The sequence below is a fragment of the Podarcis pityusensis genome (assembly GCF_964106645.2).
Source record: "Podarcis pityusensis genome assembly, chromosome: 8".
NCBI lineage: Eukaryota > Metazoa > Chordata > Lepidosauria > Squamata > Lacertidae > Podarcis > Podarcis pityusensis.
Window position 1 is genome coordinate 48138313 of NC_138033.1, and position 18194 is coordinate 48156506.

Below are 18194 nucleotides of genomic sequence, written 5' to 3' on the forward strand. Positions count from 1 at the left end.
CGAGATGTATCAAAATACAGAAAAGAAAAATACAATGAATGTCCTTTGTATACACCTGGACAATAACTCACAAAGCATTAAAGGTGGATCAGAAGGATTCTACCAGGTAGCAAAGCATCAGTGAGAGAACTCCCATCATCATCAAGCCAGCTGAGGCAATGGAAGATGAAGTCCAACAACATCTAGTGGGCCACAGGTTCCCCACCCATGGCCTTCCTGGGTGATTAATGCCCCATGGTCAGCTGCTTGCTGGGAGAGGTAGTGCTGGTGATACTTTTTTCTCAAGACAGATGCAGGCAAAGGAGACTTCTTGGCAGCTCAGGCCAAAGAGGAGGCTCTTTGGATGCAGAAAACTCTCTGATCTGCAAGGATGGATCTGGAAAAGCCCCAGGCATCCAGGTCCCTGGTAGGATGGAATCTCAGCCCCCACCCCCACCACAGAGGAAGCAGGAGGATGGCTTCCAGTCAGGAGTGGTTCTTGAGGTCACTATTGGCATGTCCCTTCCAAGGCAATGACTCCTCCTTTCTGAGTGGGTAGAGCAGAATAAGCACACACTCCACACACATACACACACAGACCCTCGATGGGAGTGCTGTGTGTGGTGCTCTCCTGCTGGTGCCAAGCTCTCCTTGCAGGAAACATTTTGGTGTGTGAGTGGAGAAGGAGGAGGGAGAAGCAGCCCTGGCAACCCCTGGGGGCAAGATGTTTGGCCTGGGGACTCAGCAGCTCCTCGCTCAGCCTTCTGTCCCTTTGTGTCTGCTACTCCTGCTCCTCCCCTCTCCTTGGCTTGTTATTTTTCTTTTGACCACTCTTCTCTGCTCCCAGGTCAAGGGCTTGCCCTGTTACAAGAGAAAACTTAGCCGAAAAATTAAGAGGTTTAATCAAAGCTTCTCTAGGCAGCACGAACAATCAGAAAACACTGAACTGGACAAAGTTAACTGCCATTCAGAGGGAAACAGCCAGGGCTTTGCCGTTTCCTGAACAAAGGACTCGGAGACTGAGCCAGAGTTGTGAATGGAAGTGCCAGGAAAAGCAGGCGGGGGAGCCATGCAGCACCGTTTCCCTGTACAACTCACACGCCGGCCATTTTCCTTTCAGCGACAATGTGGAGAGAGGCAGGGAGGTGTCCACAAAGCCAGCTCCCCTCCCCACCCACAAAGGGAACAGATTTTTCTGTCTGAGAAAACGGCTAATATTTCAGGCTTAAAGGAGGGAAAGGAAGCCCTGGTCTCCCCTGAGGCATCCTTTGTGCAGAGGGGTGGGGAATGTATGTGCTTGTTTGTGGGCATTGCCACTGCTGCTTTCCCCCCAGACTGAGTGCAACCTGCTACACCCAACCCAGCTGGCCTCTGCCTACTGAACCTGTAAAGCAGAGGCACCCAGCTTTTCTTGACTCGGTAGGAAGCCATTAATGTGCTTTCTCTCTGCACGTATATGTGGCAAAAGAGATCCAGAGAAGGGAGAAGGTTGGAAGCGGACAGCTAGAATGGGAGTGGCCAAGGAGTAGAGGGGAGGGAGAGGCAAAGGCAGGGTCTGCCTGATCTTTGCCACGTGGCAGAGAGAGGGTGATGAGGCAGGGCTGATGTTCTCCCCACTCCTTTGGCACATGGAAGGTGCTCCTCTTTGCCAGCCTGGCAACCTCCTCCAGCTGGGGAAGGTGCTGGCTCTCTGCTCGCTGGGGGTTCTCCAAGGCCCCCCAGGTTTGTGTGTGCACATGGGCTGATTAACAAAGAAGGCAAGGTCCTGGTGGAGCAAACTGGCAGCATCTCCCCTCAGCCTGCTTGCCACCGCTGGGATCCATGTTTCTGCATTGTGGCTGCTGCCGCCGACTGGCCCTGTGTGCCGAGCTTGGAAGGAAGGAGGGTGTGCACGCGTACCTTGCAAGACAAGGAGCAGCCATGTGCGCAAGGGAGCCGGGGGTACGGTTTCAGCTTGGCTAAACAATTAAACTCTCAGAGCCGAGGGAGGAGCAGTAGGGCCGTGATTTTCTTTTCTTTTGCAGTAATTGCCTCAGCAATCAGCTTTGATCATCCAGGAGCAGAAGAGACGTGTTGCAAGTTGACATCCGCGGTTTTAATGCAGCCATTTGCATACAGGCGCAGAGCAGAGCACACGGCTTTCTGTGGTGTCTTTGACCTGAAACCGCAGCAGCTTCATAGACACCTCATTTAATTTAATATTTCGCCTCCACTGCAGAAGCCATTGGGGATGGGGGTGGGGCGGATAATCTGGCTCTTGCTTTCCCTGCAAATGTCTCCAGAAATGACATGAAAGTAATTGCTTCTGAACAGAACAGAAAGGAAAAGAAAAGAAATAGCAGAGTTGATTCCGCTTAAATAGGATGGGGATTCGCCCCAAAGATGCTGCCACCTTCTTTACAGCAGGAGAATGGATGCTTGTGTGGGGAGCTGGGGACAAGGGGAAAGAGAGAGAGATGACCCAGCCTACTTGTCAGGAGGAGGAGGCATCTTCTGTACTGCCATGGCTGAGACAGCCTTTCGCCCCACCCTGGGGGTGGGGAACTTCCTTGCTCCTGACGGTCTGGAGGCTGCCAACCACTCTACCCCTGTTGTGGATGGAGAATCCTGAGGGACATTAAATGGATGGTTTCTCTGCCAGGCAAGACGTAAGAGCCCTGCTGGACCAGGCCAGAGGCTCAGGTGACTCACTGTGGCCAGTGAGATGCCCCATTGGAAAGCCCACAAGCAAGACATGAATGCTCTAGCCCTCCCTTGCAGCCCATCTCACCTTGGCTCATGGCCATGGACAGACCTCTCCCCCTTGTAAAGTCACAAAATGGGTGGGAGCTAATTCCCTTTGTTCCATTTGCATCGTAGGCATTGACCCTCTGGCTTTTTCTCTTCCCTGGGCAGCTACTGTGCTCCAGCAGCTGGGTCCTTTGAGAACTGCCTCTCTTCATCCAGATCCACCAAGCACCTGAAACTAGAGCTAAAGATCTTTGGTCATCAGCACATCACAGCCCCCACTCCAAGACAACAGGGCCCGGGTGATTCTGACTCTTCAGAGGCTGGGGAGGTTCAGGGTGCCCATTTGACGTGGCAACTCAAGCTTGGAGTTCTTTGAACTTCTGCAACCCTGTCCAGCCCCTTCTTGGGTGTTTTTCACCTTTCAGGGACCATCTGGCAAGCCCTCTGGCATGGGGTCACCAGGAAGAGCTTTTTCTTCTAGAGGCCAGAGCAGCACCATTATCCCCACCACTATGCTGCTCTAAGGTATGAAGAGGGTTAGGCCTGGCACTGCTGCAGCTTGTCTAGCTTCCTCCAGACAACTGCCCCAGGAGCCAGGACACAGTGCTCACCAGCTCTGGTGGCAGGACTGTCACAGCATTGGCTGATGCCCACTTGGCACATTGCCAGGTCCTCCAGGCTTCCTCCTCACACCGCTTGGCCTGTGCCTCCACTCTGTCCTGTCTGGGGTATCTCCCCCTCCCTTCCCAAGGCTTTTGGGGCTGCAGCAGCACAAGCCGCTCTAGCAGATCAATACCCTGAGTCTTGTCGTCTTCTCCCTGCTTATTGGTTGACATTCGCAATCCTCTCTTCCTCCCTCCCTTCCTGTATAAACCCCTTTCAGCTGGAGCAGCAAGCCGCAGAGACCCTGAGGCTTCGGAGCCAGCTCCTGCTTGGGCAGGATGAGAGAGACAGCCTGGCAGACAAGGTACCCGAGACCCCTCTCTCCCCTCTCTCACGCGGCGGCTGCACAGAGGCAACGGGAAGGTGTCTTGGCTTCGTGCCCTCCTTGGGCCCCGGCAGAACTCCTGGCCTGCTAATATTGGTTCCCCCCATCCCCACAGGCAGGCAAGCAAGCAGCGCTTCCCTTTCCTACCTGCCCACCCAAGGTCTGTGCTTTATGCTGTTTTGTTAAAGCCCCTTTAATACTAATTGATTTCTCTCTTCCTCCCCCCTCCCCCCCAATTTCTTCCCTTTCTTCCCTGGGCGGGTTAATAGCTGGATGCTCAGGAGCAGAAGATCTATGAGTTGCAGAGCAAGCAGAGAGAGGCACAGGCAGAGCTGGAACAGAGCTGCATCCGAGTCCTCCAGTTGGAGCGAGAACTGGAGGCCAGCAAGCAGCAGCAGGAGGGATCCCAGAACCAGGTACGGGAGTGCCAGGGAGGAGGAGGAGGAGGAGAAGAAGAAGAAGAGGGAAGCCAGCCAGGGCAGCAGCAGGAAGAGGAGGGAAAAGCTGCCGCTGCTACTGCTGCTGCTGCTGCTGCTTAGCCGGGTCTAGCCAGCCTCTTGTTGAGGCTGCTGTAATGGAGCAGATGTTCGGTATATTGATCTCCTCTTCCTCCTCCTTGCTGAGCTTGCAGTGAGGTGACTGGAAGAGAGAGAAACCATGGCAGAATGAAGAGGGCGGACTGTCAGATGCCTGGATCTGCGCTCCCCAAATGGGTATTGTCTGGTGGAGACAGGCTTGGTGCCAGCCTTCCAAGTGCCCCCCTCATCCTCCCTGGCAGCATCTCCTTCCTGCCACTGGCTGTGCCGCCGTATAGATCTGCGTGGAGGAGGAGGAGAAAGAGAAATGCCCCTGGAGGAGCCTCAGTCATGGCTGCTACTCTTGTGGACTCCGTTAAAAAGCTGGGCTGGGATTCTGCCCTCCAGGCCCAGGGACGTATTGGCAGCTTTAGGTTTTGTCTCCAGAAGCTTGAGGGTGTTGGCAGCTGGGGTGGCCTCCTGCTCTGGAGTGTGGATAGTGGATCTGGGCTTGGAGTGTGCCCCCTATAGCAGGTGTGTGTCCACAGGGGAGCTGCTTGAATTGCACGTTCCTCACTTGCCTTTCCCCCCTGGCAGCAGAGTTAAATATTTTTCCTTTGTTGCCGGGGGGGGGGGGGAACACATCTGCCGCCCCTGGATGAGGGCCTGATGGAGCTCCCAGGCTCTGTCTTGTGTTTGACCTGAGATGGCGGATGCTCAATCATGCAGGGGAGGTGTCGGAGACTTGACCCCTGGCTTTTGGCTGCAGTAAGTCAGGTGCATATGGTTCCTGTCCCTTTTCCTTTTCTGGACAAGTCAGCTCTGGCTTTCTGCGAAGGAAAGGTGGGTGCTGTTCTCAGGTGGTGGCGCTCCTCCCTCTCCACCTCTGGGTTTAGAAGGCTGCATTGGAAGAATTATTGAGCTTAGGGACATCAGCCCGTATTTACAGCTGCTTGTTTGATGCTCTGGCGGCCTTTTTGTGACCAGCACTGCTTGCATGGTACTGTTCCTGCCCTGAGGACTTTTAACAGATATGCTCTTCAACTGCTGCCTGATGGGTCTTCTGGTTTTCAAAGTCCCCACGTGTCTATTATGTTGTGGCCGGAATCTGCAGAACAGCATCATAGGTGCTGGTTGGCTTCCCAGGAGGTGGTCCCCTGTGAAATGTGGAGAGCACAGGGCACAGAGTGCACACCAGGCACTGCCCAGTGGCTGAAGCAAAGCCTCCTTCCCTCAGTGTTTGTATAATCAACATTCAAAGGCTAGAACATGGCAAGTTCAACCACCACAATGGTCACCGCAAGTATATCTGGAAGCGTGCTCCTGGGGGTGGGGGAGCTGCAGTTGTCCCCTACTGTCATAGGCAAGGTGAGGTGGGAAAAGTTGTGGCATTGCCTGGTATATTATGGAGTGGAGTCCAGCCAGAGTGGGTGGAGTTTTCCACCTGTTCCCCTTTCACTAGCCTTTACACAGGAATAGTCCTGCAACTAACGTATGTCGCTGTGTGTGTGTTCCATCTTCGACAGTTCAGCGAGTGTCGAAGGCAGCTGGCCCAAGCAGAAGGTGAGAATGAGGTGCTGAGAGCCCACAAGCTGGAGCAGATGTTGGAGGTGAGCAAACGTCAGGCAGGATGCCAGCCAGCAGCACAGCTGGCCGTCTGACCCCCACATTCCCTTTCACCCCTCCTCTGACCCCTGACAAGAGCCAATGTTGTGTTTGAGAGGAGGAGGAACAGAATGAAAGCTCCTTCTCAGTTGAGGTTGTAGCTGATTCCTCTGGGCTTTTCCTTCCTTCCTCCCTCCCACAGGAAACCCTCAAAGCTCCCACACACCCCTGTGAGTTCTCTGGAGTGCATTAGGGGACAGGCACAGGAGGGGCCTGGGGGTGACGGAGGGTCCCTCTAATCCACCACCTGCTTCCCTACCAGATTGAGAAACTGGCGTCCTGCCTCAAAGATTGCAAAAGGAGTCCATGCTTGGAGACAGAAACAGCCCAGAGGAGCGGCAAGGAGAAGGCGCTGGTAGGTTTGACTGGACAACAGGTAAACTTCTGCTCCTTGTCTCATTGTGATCTCTTCTTCCATTGCAGGAAGGGCTGTTCTTTTATTGCATTTGTCACATCTGCCTCCAGAAGACCTGAAGGGAAGATAGGTGGGATTGTCCTGCTCTTTACTGAGAGAAGGGGGTGCCAGTGGGTGACCATGCCAAGACAGGAGAAAGGGTGGCTCTGCACTGTGCCCTCCTGGGTTCACTGCCAAGGCCGCTTCCAAGTGTGCTGCAGGCCGACACCACAAAACAGAACAATGCAGGCAACACTCACGCTAAGGGGGGAACCAACAAAAGCAGACGTGCCATGTGGTTGCATGCCTTGCCCTCCGCCATACTGGCCACCATGTTTGGCCTGCCCCTCTGCCAGGCCCTCAGACAGGCTGGGCACCATATCTCTGATGCCATACTCCAGGCAGGCAGGTGGTTGGGTGCTTCCAGGTACACAGCCCAAAGTGGAGCCACTGCTGCTTACAAAGCAGAGCCCTCCAGAGAAGCCCCTTGGGAAAATGAGCTGGGATTCCAGTGCATGTTCCCTTTGCTGCTGCTTGAGCCCAGCATCCAGTCATAGAGCCATGGCAGAAAGGCAGCCTCTCCGCATCCAGGGGAAGGCAGAGCTGCCAACTGCAGGTCTCCTCTTGGGGCAGAACAAAAGTGCTGTTTCTTTCTTCCTTCAGGCATTTTTCTCAGTATCATAAAGTACCTGGCTGGGTTTTTTAATGCTGCTTCAGTCGAAGGTCCTTTAGTTTTGTGTGCTGGGGTGGGGAGCAGTAGTTGCAAAGGCTGCCTATGACTCTTTGAGCCCCGCTATCCCACCCACTGATTAATTACAGAGAGGGGAGATTTTCAAAGGCAGGACCCTGGAGCAGGACAGGGCCAAAGGCAGGAGAGGGTCAGAGGAGGCTGCCTGTGAACCAGGCTCTTGCCTGCCCATCACAGAGGTGGAACGCTCTCCCTTAGGAGGTTGTGTGCTCTCCTTCATTGCAGGTTTTTAGGCAGAGGTTGGATGACCATCTGTCCTGGTTGCTTTAGCTGAGATTCCTGCATTGCAGGGGGTTGGACTAGATGACCCTTGGGATCCCTTCCAATTCTGTGATTCTATGTGCACATTTCCTTTTTGGGATTGGTGGCCAGAGCCACCAGCTATATTCTAGTTATTGGCCCCCTATGGATGCTATGCAGTCAATACGAAACTTTCTCTTTGACAGCCCTGCCACCATTTTCACTGGCCCAGCACCCAGAGTTTCTTTTTTTCAGGGGTGCTTTCCATTGGAGCCTGCAGAACTCTTTCTGGGGTAGACAATTTAAGTATTTTTTTTCTCCTGATGTGAGTCACTGTGTTATACTAAATGTCACCTGCTGATCAGTTGGAGGGATTTGTTTCAAGCACTTTCCAGGCTTCTTGGGATTTCACAGCGCGTTATAAACCTGCTGACTTCGTTCTTCACCACTGACTCCAGATCATTTATGAATTGTTACACAGCTCTAGTCCCAATATAATATGTGAGGAGACTTTTGGCTTGATTCCATTCTTCATGAAAATCCTCTTGTTTTTCATTCTCATTACTATATGATCTAAACAAGAGGATTTTGTCCTCCGGCCCCATGACCCATCTTGGTAAGCAACTTCATCAAAGGCCTTTTGAAAGTCCAGGTATACTGTGCGCTGTGGTTGAAAGGTGCTTGAAGCAGGTATACTCTTTGCACAAGCAATGCTGATCATTTCTTGGCAAGGCTTGTTCTTCCACACGCTTGTATTGTCAGCCTCATCATGCTCCCCCAACTTTACCTGGGACAGAGGTTCGGCTTACAGCTCTGCAAGTTCCTCACCCCTTTTTTTTTCCAAAATTGGTATTACTTTGGCTACCTTCCAGTCCTCTTGCCACAAGGTTGATTTTCAGTGAGAAGTTACATATTTTGCTAATAGTCCAACAATGGTGCATTTCCCATTCTTTTGTTCCTCTTACCTCCTCCTCCGCAGCCTCCTCCTTTTCATGGCTTCCTGGCTTTAACCAGGACGCGACTGGGCACCTTAGATATTTTTGTTTAGCAGAATGACAGGATACAAAAAAAAGTAATAGCAACTGTGATGTGTGTAAATCTGGAATCATGAAGGGCAGAGGAGGCTCTCGGGGGGCTTCACTTGCCCTCACTGCTCCCAGGGGGAATGTGAGCCTCTTTACCAGCTGTGTGTCTGGTCTTCTCTTTCAGACAGAAAGAGCAGCAGCTCGGCTGGCGGCACCAGAAGCGGAAACAGTTACCTGGAGGAGCAAATACAGCTTGGCCCTCTCAGAGGTACTGTGGAGGCAAAGGGTTGTGAAGGGCTGGGGTGAGAGAAGGACGCTCCAAGAGCTGCCAGCTTGTCCACTAGTATCAGCTCTCCTTGATGCTTGCTTTCAGTAAAGCATGAGAAGAAAGGAGTTCTTCAGAGAGGCAGGTAGGGGCTAGCCTGATCACTAGGAGGCCATGGAGTTGCCCTTCAGGGTTGGAAGGGTGCTTGAGCAGCTACTCTTCTGCCTTCCTGCCTGCCTTCCACCACATGGTCATGGTCCTCACAGCACCAGAAGCATTGAGCTGGGGTTATGTGGTGCATCAGCCAGTCTGACAGAAGGAGGGAGTCGAAATGTCCAGCACTGAGCACATCTGGCTTGCCATGCCTGGACTGCTGGAGTTGCTCAGTTCCCCACCCTCCCTTCCTCCTCCTGTCTCTGAGCACCAGCCAGGGTGTGTGTCACTGTGACTGCTCAAGGCATGCACTTGCAGCCAGTGTGGCATGGCAGATGTGTGTACATGCCTGCATTCAGAATTGCCTGCAATTTCCTGCAAAAACAGAGGTGCCAAGTGTGAGTTTTGACTGCTTCCCCAGTCAAGGTTTCCTTGAAGCTCCCCAACCCTGGGAAGGAGGGAGGGCAATGGGACAGGCAAGTGCTGGGCTTCTACCAGAAGGTCCAGTGGCTGAGAGGACGAGCCCTGTTTTGTCTTCTGCCTCTGGTGAGGAGACTCTGCTCTAGGTGGGAATGGAGCTGCGAATGGCTGCCTTTTATTCTGTGCCTGTCAGCTGCTGAATTTGCAGGGAGCAACTTGCCGTCTTTTCTTTCTGGCTTTTGAGAATCCACAGATATGGGGCAGCATTGCCTCTTTCCCCCTCTCCCCACAGCATCCCTGGGAGGGTGTGTGTGTCAGAATCTGTGTGTGTGTGTGTTTAATTCCCTGCTTTCAGAGGAACACAACTAGCAAATGATGGGATCTTTGACAGAACAAAGGTATTTTTGAGGGCTCTGTAATAGACACTGTTAATGCGTCCCGTCCCTCATTGTCTGCTGTCTGATCCCATCCCTCTGCCAGACAGTCACTGCGGGATGAGTCACTTCTCATGTCTGGCAATCAAGGTGAATTTTCAAAAAGCTGCCATTTTGAAATTATGCAGTAGATGCGGTGGGGTGTGGGGGAACGGCCGAGGCAGAGCTTGCAAAGGCTGAGGGAGACCCCTGCTGTCCTTTTCAGGAACTCCAATCCTCCCACCCCCAGCATTGCCAATGTGCAGGAAAGGACGGGCAAGAGTTGTATTAATTACTAACTGCAGCCAAAATGGAGGCAGCTACACACAGGTTCCCATTGCTTTTATGACTCTTGGCCAGGGGTGGGTGAGATATTTACATCATCTGCTGCATCAAACAGGGGGCCCTTGCTGGGAAGATTTTTTGCTCCACAGGGCTTCCTGCCACCCTCCACCGCTGTAGCTGGGCCCTGAAAATGTTCTCCAGACACCAGCCAGAAGCGAGCAAAGAGTACCAGAGGCAATGAGGGATTATAGGTGTGTGGTTGTGGTTGTGCTCACAGCCCCTTAAACTTCTTTCTAATCTTACTGCATTCCTTCCACCCCACCCCCCACCCCCAGTGGCCTGAGTCTCAAGCACTCCTTAGTATTGGATTTAGTAATAAATAGCAGTTCTTTGGCCCTTCAGTGCTAAGCTGCCAGCGCTCTAGGCCAGCCATGGTGGTCCACAAAGTAAGGCAGGAAGACGCTGAGATCTGTGCTCAGGGCTTCTCTGAAATGACCACTGCTGACTCCTTTCCTTAGGAAATGCTACCTGCTCATTCCTCCCGTCCACCTCTTCTCTTGGTGCATTATGATGGAGCAAGACTTTCACCACAGGATGAAATCTCATCCGGCTTAATTCTGTTGTCTAGATGTTTGCCTTGGACTTCCTGGATTCCTCCTCAGTTTTCTTTTGTTAAAAAAAGAAAAATGGGTGCTGTGTTTGGCTGTCTTCCAGTCCCATTCACCTTTTGGGTTGATGCCGCCTGACCCCAGTGATCTGTTGTGAAATGTATGCTTAATTAGATAATTCGTTCTAATTCCTTTTTGAGTTTAATGTCACCTCTTCAAATACTCCTTCAGTGGAGACTCTTCTGCCATTTTCTTCCTTTTGCATTGTCCTCCTCTAACACTCTGCCTGCCTCTCTGGCAGCTGCCTGACTTTTGAAGTACAGAAATGACTTCATCATCAGCTCTTCTCTTCTTCTTTCTTTGGGTACTTGGGGGTGGCTGCCAATCCTGGGTTGGGGTGGGTGAGAGAGCCATTCTGTCTTCCTTGGCACTCAATCAAGCCTCTTCCTGGCACAGGCAGCTTGCTCCTCCTTGTGCTGATGCTTCCGGAATTCTTTAAACTTTGCAAGAGCCTCTGAAAGCCTCAGGTCAGGCTGCAGTCCCGAGATGGGCAGGAAAATGCCTCCTCCAGCCTGTGCAAGGGCTATGCCAAGGGCCAGAGTGTAGGATTGAGCTTAAGGACAAGTTGTCTCCCTTCCTTCTTCTCTGACTTGCGTACCAAGTCAGCCAACAAATTCATGGTGTGCTGTCCCAAGGCCCATGGGGTGCCCAGAGGATCATGTGCTTCTCTAGACTGCGTGGGAGTTGCTGTAGCAGGGCTGGTCTCCCACTTCCTGCATCAAGCAGTCTTTGGGGTTGGAGACCTCTGAGACTTGTTTTACAGATCTTCCAGTAACTAACTTCCAGGAGAGCTGGGAGGGGCCTGAGTGCAGGACAGAGACTCTTTCTGTTCATGTTGCTGGGGGAATTGGAACATGTGTTGCAGCCCAAAGGGCTGGGAACCCCCTTCCCTCCATGCTGTGTGGTGGGCAGCTGGTATCTCTGTACAAATCAGCCCCTGATAGCTACCATCTTGCCGGGGGGGGGGGCTGCCCTCCACCAGCCAAGCCTGATTCTTGCTGCCCTTCCCCATCTCTGCCCATCAGCCCCTCGGATGGACTAAAATCTGGCCGGCCTTTGTTGTTTTCCTAATTTCCATTTTGTATCCTAAAATATGCACTCTGAGTTCCGCTCGACAGACACCCCTAATCTAATCTCCACGTCTGCTTTCTAATTTTCGCAGTCAGGGTAAAACAAATTGGCCGGCGTTAATTGTCTGCACAGCAGCCCGGAGCTTCGAGCTGTGATTTACGAGCTCAGAGCAAGCGCTCTGCAACACATTTTTCTTAATTTATTTTTAATGAGTCTCTCAATTAATTTTCTTGGAAACATCTTAATGATGTTGGAGGCGGGTGTTAATGAGGTCTGTGCTCATGCGTCATTTTGCATATTTTGCTGTGCGGAACAGTGCTGTGCCTGCCAGGCCCGTTTGTGGAGGAGGGGAGGAAGGGGGTTCTCCTTCCCATTTTTGAAGACGCGAGGAGTAGCAAAGGCTCAGGATCCAAGTCTGTCGTTGAGACCCAGGTTTAAGAGGAGCCTGGTTGCTGGATCAGACCAATGGAGGCCTCCTGTTCTTAACAGTGGCCAGCCGGATGCCCTGTGAGAGATGTACACCTGAGGGCAACAGCATTCTGCCTGCCTGGGTTCCCCTGTAAGTGGTATTCAGAGGCTTCATACAGCCTCTGACACGGGAAGCACACAAGGTCCCGGGTGGGATCAGCCCACCATCTAACCAGCCAGCTAGGTGCCCCACACCCTTGTCCTGGGCTTCTCTTTTCATCTGTCTCAGGGGTCGGCAAAGTTTTGTGGCTTGGGCCGGTTCACAGTCCCGCAGATGCCTCAGTGGGCCAGAGTGTTCACGCACATGCAAACACTATTTCTGGTGCTCCTTCTGGTGCGGAGGAGGCGTGCGCAGCTTCCCATTGGCTGCAGGAGCTTCCTGCAGCCAATGGGAAGCTGGCCAGCATCGCGGAAGGCGGTCCCCATTCTGCTCCATGCCAGTTCAGCGCGGTGCATGGGAGCCGACCGAGCGGGCGGTGGGATCCATGGGCTGGTTAAATGATCCCCATGGGCCGCTTGTGGCCCATGGGCCTTAGGTTGCTGACCCCTGATCTATCTCTTTCCACACAATGGTGAAATCCCCAAGCAGACAGCAGTACACTTTCCTCACCCTTCAGCAAGTTGTGATCCTGTGAGCAGGCCCTTGAAGGCCTTCCTTGTGTGCTTTGGCCCAGAAGCAACAGATGCCCATGGCAGACGTGAAAGTGCTCCCTGTGCCCCTGTGGGGCCAAGTGGGGCCCACCGAGCCAACAACTCAGGGTGGGACTGCCCAGACCAAACAGAGCAGCAGCAACCTCTCAGGCCAAGGCCAAGTCAGGAGACTCCCTCTTGCCTAGGTTAGACACGACCCCACTTGCCCAATATGCTGGCTAAGTGCCAACAGGGGAACCCCTTCTGGTAGAAAAGAAGAGGCCCAGCTTGGGGTTGACTGGGGATGTGAAGAGCACTCAAGGTCAGGCAATGAGTGAACCACACAGGCTCCAACCTCCCAAGAGGACACACCAGGGAGCGATGGCACAAGCCAGCAGCAGCACACCTGAGGATGAAGTTCACAGGTCTGTGCCTGGCATGGCAAGCACAGGGCACCTGGCACTTGCCACCTGATACACCCATGTCTTTCCTTAAGGCTGGTGGTGTGTTAAGAGCTGCCCAGAACTCAGAGGTAATGTGGTCTGTGCCCTGGGGGTGCGGTTCCAACTGAGGGATGCAGTTCTTTGGGGTGGGGAGGGGCAGCCCCCTGCTCCCTCCCCACGCTTTGTTGGCATCTGGGAAGATGTGAGCCGTTGTTGTTTTCTCACCGCGTGTCAGTCTTCATTAAATCACGAAGGAGCAGAGCAGAGACAGCTTTTGTCCCAGCCAGAACGTGGCAGCTGTTTAATTTCAATTAACACAGCCTTGAAAAGAATAACATGAAGGCAGCAATTAAAGGGAGGCGGGATTTCCTCGGTGGCTTTTTGCCGTTGCCTGAGTCGCTCCACAGCAAGGGGGTGGGTGGGACGTGCCTCCTGCTTGGCGCTGCAGGCTCCTCCAGGTGCCTCCTGCTTTCAGCATCCTTCTCCACAAGTTGCAGTGGCAGTGCTCCCAGGTGACACACCAGCCTCACACAACATTGCCTGTCCTTTACCTTGGACTGGTCCAGCCATACAAAGCATGAGAACTAGGGAATAAGATGCCTGGGGCTTGGAGCCCTCCCTGTGGCAGGACGTGATGAGGAGGATGTTGTTCTGCCTCTTCCTGAGGAGGCTTAGCTACCCATCCCACATGCTGCAGTTCGGAAAAGTCCAGAAGATGAAGTAACTCCTGCAGCTCTCGGGAGCACTCTGGACTCAGGATCTGGCCCAGAAATGAGACCTCATGTCTCTTTGGACCTGCTGGGTCTGAAGCAGCCAGAACTTGCGCTGTGATTCCCAGTGGGCGCATATGGCCAGCAACCACTCTTTGCCTTTGGGCATCCCAATCAGCCCAAAGGCGCCGGTTCTTTGACGCTTGTTCTTTCGTGCGTGGAGGGAGGGGAAAAGGAGGGGAAAGGCTGCTATTGATCGGGTGCTTTAGGAGGGAAAGGGATCTCCTTGGCTGTCTAAACACTATTGATCCTCTGCTGGGCCTGCAGCTGGCAAGGAAGAAGGGATTAAAACCTCACTGCCGACAACTTCTTCTTTGGTGGCTGAGCAGAGAGAGCAGGAGGGCCACAAAAGGGGAGCCAAGGCAGCTTCCTCCTCTGCTTCTGGAGTAGCAGAGGAGCAGGGAGGGCCCCGGTGGAAAGCGGTCGGCCTGTCTTGCATCTGGCAAAGAAGGTTAGTGCTTCCAAGAGCCACAACAGGTCCATTTCCTCTAAAGGCTCTTTGGATTGCATCTGTTTTGGCCACCTCCCTGGCAGACCAAGAGGCTTCTGCCAGGACAGGTGGTCCTCCGACCGCTGAAAGTGGGTGGCCTCCATCTGCATTTCTGGCCTTTGCCCAGGAGATTGCCATCATCCCTGCCTTCTCGGCCCCTATGGCCTCCTCGCCCTTCCCTCCAGAATGACTGTATTCATTTTGCACAGGAGTTCATGGCTGACCCAAGCCTCCTCTACCTGTAGGTCACGAGAGCTGCCCCCAAGAGGCATGTGTGTGAATGCAAGAGTGACTGTGGGCTGCGTGGGCTGGGAGCACCTTCCCTGCTTCCTCATTGATGCTCCCAATTAAGCCGAGGAAGCATCCCCATCAAGAGGTCTGTGCTTCTTTCCAGTGGGGTTGCCTCTCACTGACCTTCATTTGACTATTGCACTGAGATACGCAGTCAGAGTTCCCAGCACTTCCTCAGTGAGGAGGTGGCTCTTCAGAAGAGAAACAATAACATCATTTTTTAAAATGCTAGGTTGAGACCAGCCTGATGGTGTGCTGGGCTAATTTTTTTTTAAAAGGTCTCTGCTTGGCACCAGAAAGACATCAGATGTGGCCCCAGGCAAGCTTCCCTGCAGAGGGCGTTCTGCAAGTGGGCGCCCCTTTCTCCTCTAGCCCCTCCACATCTGAGTGCAATTTCTGTTTGAAGAGGCAGTTCTGTATTGACCTGGAAGGGTGCCAGGTTTGCCCAGTGAAGTAGTCAGGTTCAGGGCTGAGGCAGGGAGCTCATAGCCCTGCCAAAGACCCAGAGGGAGTGGGAGGAGGCCCTCATGCCATTGTGTTTCCTTCCAGGCTGCGGAGCAGAGCAAGGCACTGCACAGACTCCAGGAGACCCACAGCGCCCTGCAGCAGCAAATGACCCAACAGGAAGGCCTCATCTGCCAGCTGGAGATCCAAGTCCAGGAGCAGCAGGAGGACCTGCAGGGAACCAGGGAGCAGGTATAGAGTGCTGGACCACCTGGACAGGGGGGTGCATGGGAGTCCCCCACCCCATCCCCAGAATGAAGGACTTGGGGGCAGGCAGTAACCTGGTAGAGTGGCAGGCAGTGGGAGCCACAGAGCTTGTTTTATTGCCACCCCCTGTGAGCTGCCATCCCATCCCACAGAGCCATGCTGGGGGCCTCACCCAAGCCTACGCTCCTTGCCCACAGGCATCTGAACGCAGGCAGGCTGTGCAAGAGTTGGAAATGTAGCAAGCCCTAGTGGAGGAGGCAGGCCTGGTGCTAGAGAGAGCAGAGAGCCAAGTGAGCAGGACGGAAGGCTTGGAAAGACCTCCTGGGAGCCCATTGATGGCTTCTGGCATTCACACCTTGCTTTCCCTGTCTGAAAACCCTCATGGCTGGCTGGACTGCCTGAGGATCCCCTGAGCTAGATGCTTGCTTTCAGGCCATGGCTGCCACGAAAGAGCCACAGGTGCCCAATTTGTCTTCCAGATCTGGCAGCAAATGCAGCAAATGGCGAAGCTGGCAAGAGCTGCAGCTGATAGCCAAGCAGCAGAGCAGCAGGTACCATGTGTCCCTCTCCTGGCCCTAGTCCAAGGTGCTTGAGGGAAGGAGATTTGTCCCAAGAGGACCACGTGCCCTTCTCTTCCCTGCAGTCTCTGGGCATTTGGGCTCTTTTGATTTCTTTTAAATGCTTCCATCCCTGGGTTCCTCCCAGAGGCTCCCAGTGATAACGATGTGATGCTAGAAGCCTCTGAGACAAGATGGATAAGTTGGAGCTCTTTGTCTTGGAGGGGAGCATAGATATTGTGGGCAAAACCGAAACCTGGTGGAAGGGAAAGATCCAGAGGGAAACTGTTGTCTCCAGATACACACTCTAGGAAGGACAAAGATGGCTGTATTCCGGCCTCAGAATTAGTAAATGCTTCTGGATCCCAGTTGCTGGGAATCACAAGTGAGGAGCGAAGCTAATGTATTCTCGCCCTACTTGTGGGCTTCCCTTTGGGGGCATCTGGTTGGCCACTGAGGGCCAGATGGGGCTGGGCTGAGCAAGGCCATGTGCTTTTGTGTGCTCGGGTGACACAGGTTCAAATCCTGGTGGAATCACTAGGTGGAGCCGGGAGAGATTTCCTACTGCTTGCTGCCAGTCTGTGTCAGTCTTGAGCTAGATGGACCATTGACCTTACTCATTACAGTGGTACCTCGGGTTACAAATGCTTCGGGTTACAAACACTTCGGGTTACAAACTTCGCTAACTTGGAAGTAGTTATCTCGGGTTGCGAAGTTTGCCCCAGGATGAGAACGGAAATCGCAACGTGGGAGGCCCCATTAGCGAAAGCGCGCCTCAGATTAAGAATGGTTTCAGGTTAAGAACGGACCTCTGGAACGAATTAAGTTTGTAACCTGAGGTACCACTGTATAGAGTAGCTTTTTAGTGGGGCTGATCCAGCAGGACCCTTCTGACCTTATTAGCAAACAATAATAACCCATTAAATAATTTTAAAGCCAGGAAATCAAGAAAAGCAATGCCTGTTAAACAAAAAAAAAAAAGGCTCAGTAATTCTCAAATACCCTCCAAAACCTTCATCTAAAAACTGATATGGGGTGGGGGGCGGGAACGGCAGGTCTCAAATCCTTTGCCACTGCTACTTTTTGGAGGAGGGGGAATTCTGGGGTTAACCGAGCAGCAAAGCCTCTTTGCAGGGTTCTTCTGTGCTTACCTTGATTAAAACGCTGTTGCCATGGCAGGTACAGCAGTACAAGGACATTATCCACCAGCTGCAGGAAAATTTGGCAGCCTCTCGGGCTTCCCAGGCTGCCTCCGAGTCCAGAGTCCGCAGCAGGGAGGAGGAGATCCAGGACCTTCAGCAGAAAGAGTCCTTGGCACGTCACCAGCTGAGGATGCTGCAGAGTGAGGTACAGCCCAGTGTGAATTGGGAGGGGCCAGAGGAACCCACCCACTCAGGAGCTAAGGATGTTTTTCCTGGGACCAGGTGGGTCAGCAGAAGGAGCTGCTGAGCACACAGCAGCACGCGTCCCACATCCTCTGCAGACAGGAGGAGCTGCAGACAGACAGACCAGGAGCTAAGTGCCCTGCAGAAGGTTGTGTGTGAGCAAGAGGCACACTGGAGGGAGACGGCTGGGCAATTGAAGCTCAAATTCCCTGCCAAGTGCTCAGGGGTTGAGGCCTCTGCTCAGCCCTTCTCTCTCTTTCTTGCCAGGCCCAGAGGACCAAGGAGCAGCTGGCCTCCTTGCAAGAGCAGCTTTCCACCTGCCAGACTCGGGTGAGCCTTCCTCTTCCTCCTCCTGCTCCTCTCTCACTCCAAGCCCAGAGAGACTCTGTTCCAAATCCCAGCCCAGCTTGCCCCAGTTTTTTCCAGCTCTAAACTGGGACTTCTGTGTGTGGCGGGACCTCCCCCTGGTGTGCCTCTCTGCGGCCTCCTTCCCTCCACATCCTCTCACGTGGTGCTTTGCCTGGCCTTGGATGCAGCTGCAGCAGAGCGAAGAGCGGGCGGAGCAGAAGGAGGCTGACTTCCAAGCAGCACAGGACGAGCTCTCCCGATGCCAGGAGCGGCTGTCTGACGCCCACGCAGAGCACCAACAACTGGCCCAGAGCATGGCAGCGCTGGTGGAGCAGCAGGAAGCCTCCAAGCGAGAGGTAGGCTGGCTAGCTGCTGCAGGCCTCCCAGGCAAGACTCTTCCTGGCCCAGCAGCCTCCTGCTGCTCTTTCTGCCAGAGGGAGAAGGTTGCTGCAGCAGCACCCAAGGAAGGTTCCAAGTTCTAGGCATTGTCTCTGGAATCCCCCCCCCCCAAGCTGCCAGTTCTTAGTCAGGCCCTTCTTCCC

General features: G+C 53.5%; 1 protein-coding gene and 1 long non-coding RNA gene across 6 annotated transcripts in view; one reads left to right on the forward strand and one right to left on the reverse strand.

The window, feature by feature from the left end:
* The window catches only part of PMFBP1 (polyamine modulated factor 1 binding protein 1), an 84217-nt gene that overhangs the window by 56009 nt on the left and 10014 nt on the right, over nt 1–18194 (forward strand). For 3 of the 5 annotated variants that reach the window (XM_081018501.1, XM_081018500.1, XM_081018503.1), the window contains exons 7-16: nt 3593–3676; nt 3967–4113; nt 5739–5822; nt 6140–6232; nt 8469–8552; nt 15201–15347; nt 15842–15913; nt 17099–17266; nt 17572–17634; nt 17841–18008. In XM_081018501.1, the coding sequence (XP_080874627.1) occupies nt 3593–3676; nt 3967–4113; nt 5739–5822; nt 6140–6232; nt 8469–8552; nt 15201–15347; nt 15842–15913; nt 17099–17266; nt 17572–17634; nt 17841–18008 (1110 nt within the window). The remainder of the gene's footprint in view (nt 1–3592; nt 3677–3966; nt 4114–5738; nt 5823–6139; nt 6233–8468; nt 8553–15200; nt 15348–15841; nt 15914–17098; nt 17267–17571; nt 17635–17840; nt 18009–18194) is intronic. The other 2 variants (XM_081018502.1, XM_081018504.1) reach the window with 2 other exon arrangements.
* Nucleotides 13373–17950, reverse strand: LOC308484026. Its single transcript, XR_013989868.1, has 3 exons — nt 17813–17950; nt 17071–17254; nt 13373–15326 (listed from the first exon to the last, which is right to left on the reverse strand). It is a non-coding gene; the product is annotated as an uncharacterized lncRNA (long non-coding RNA).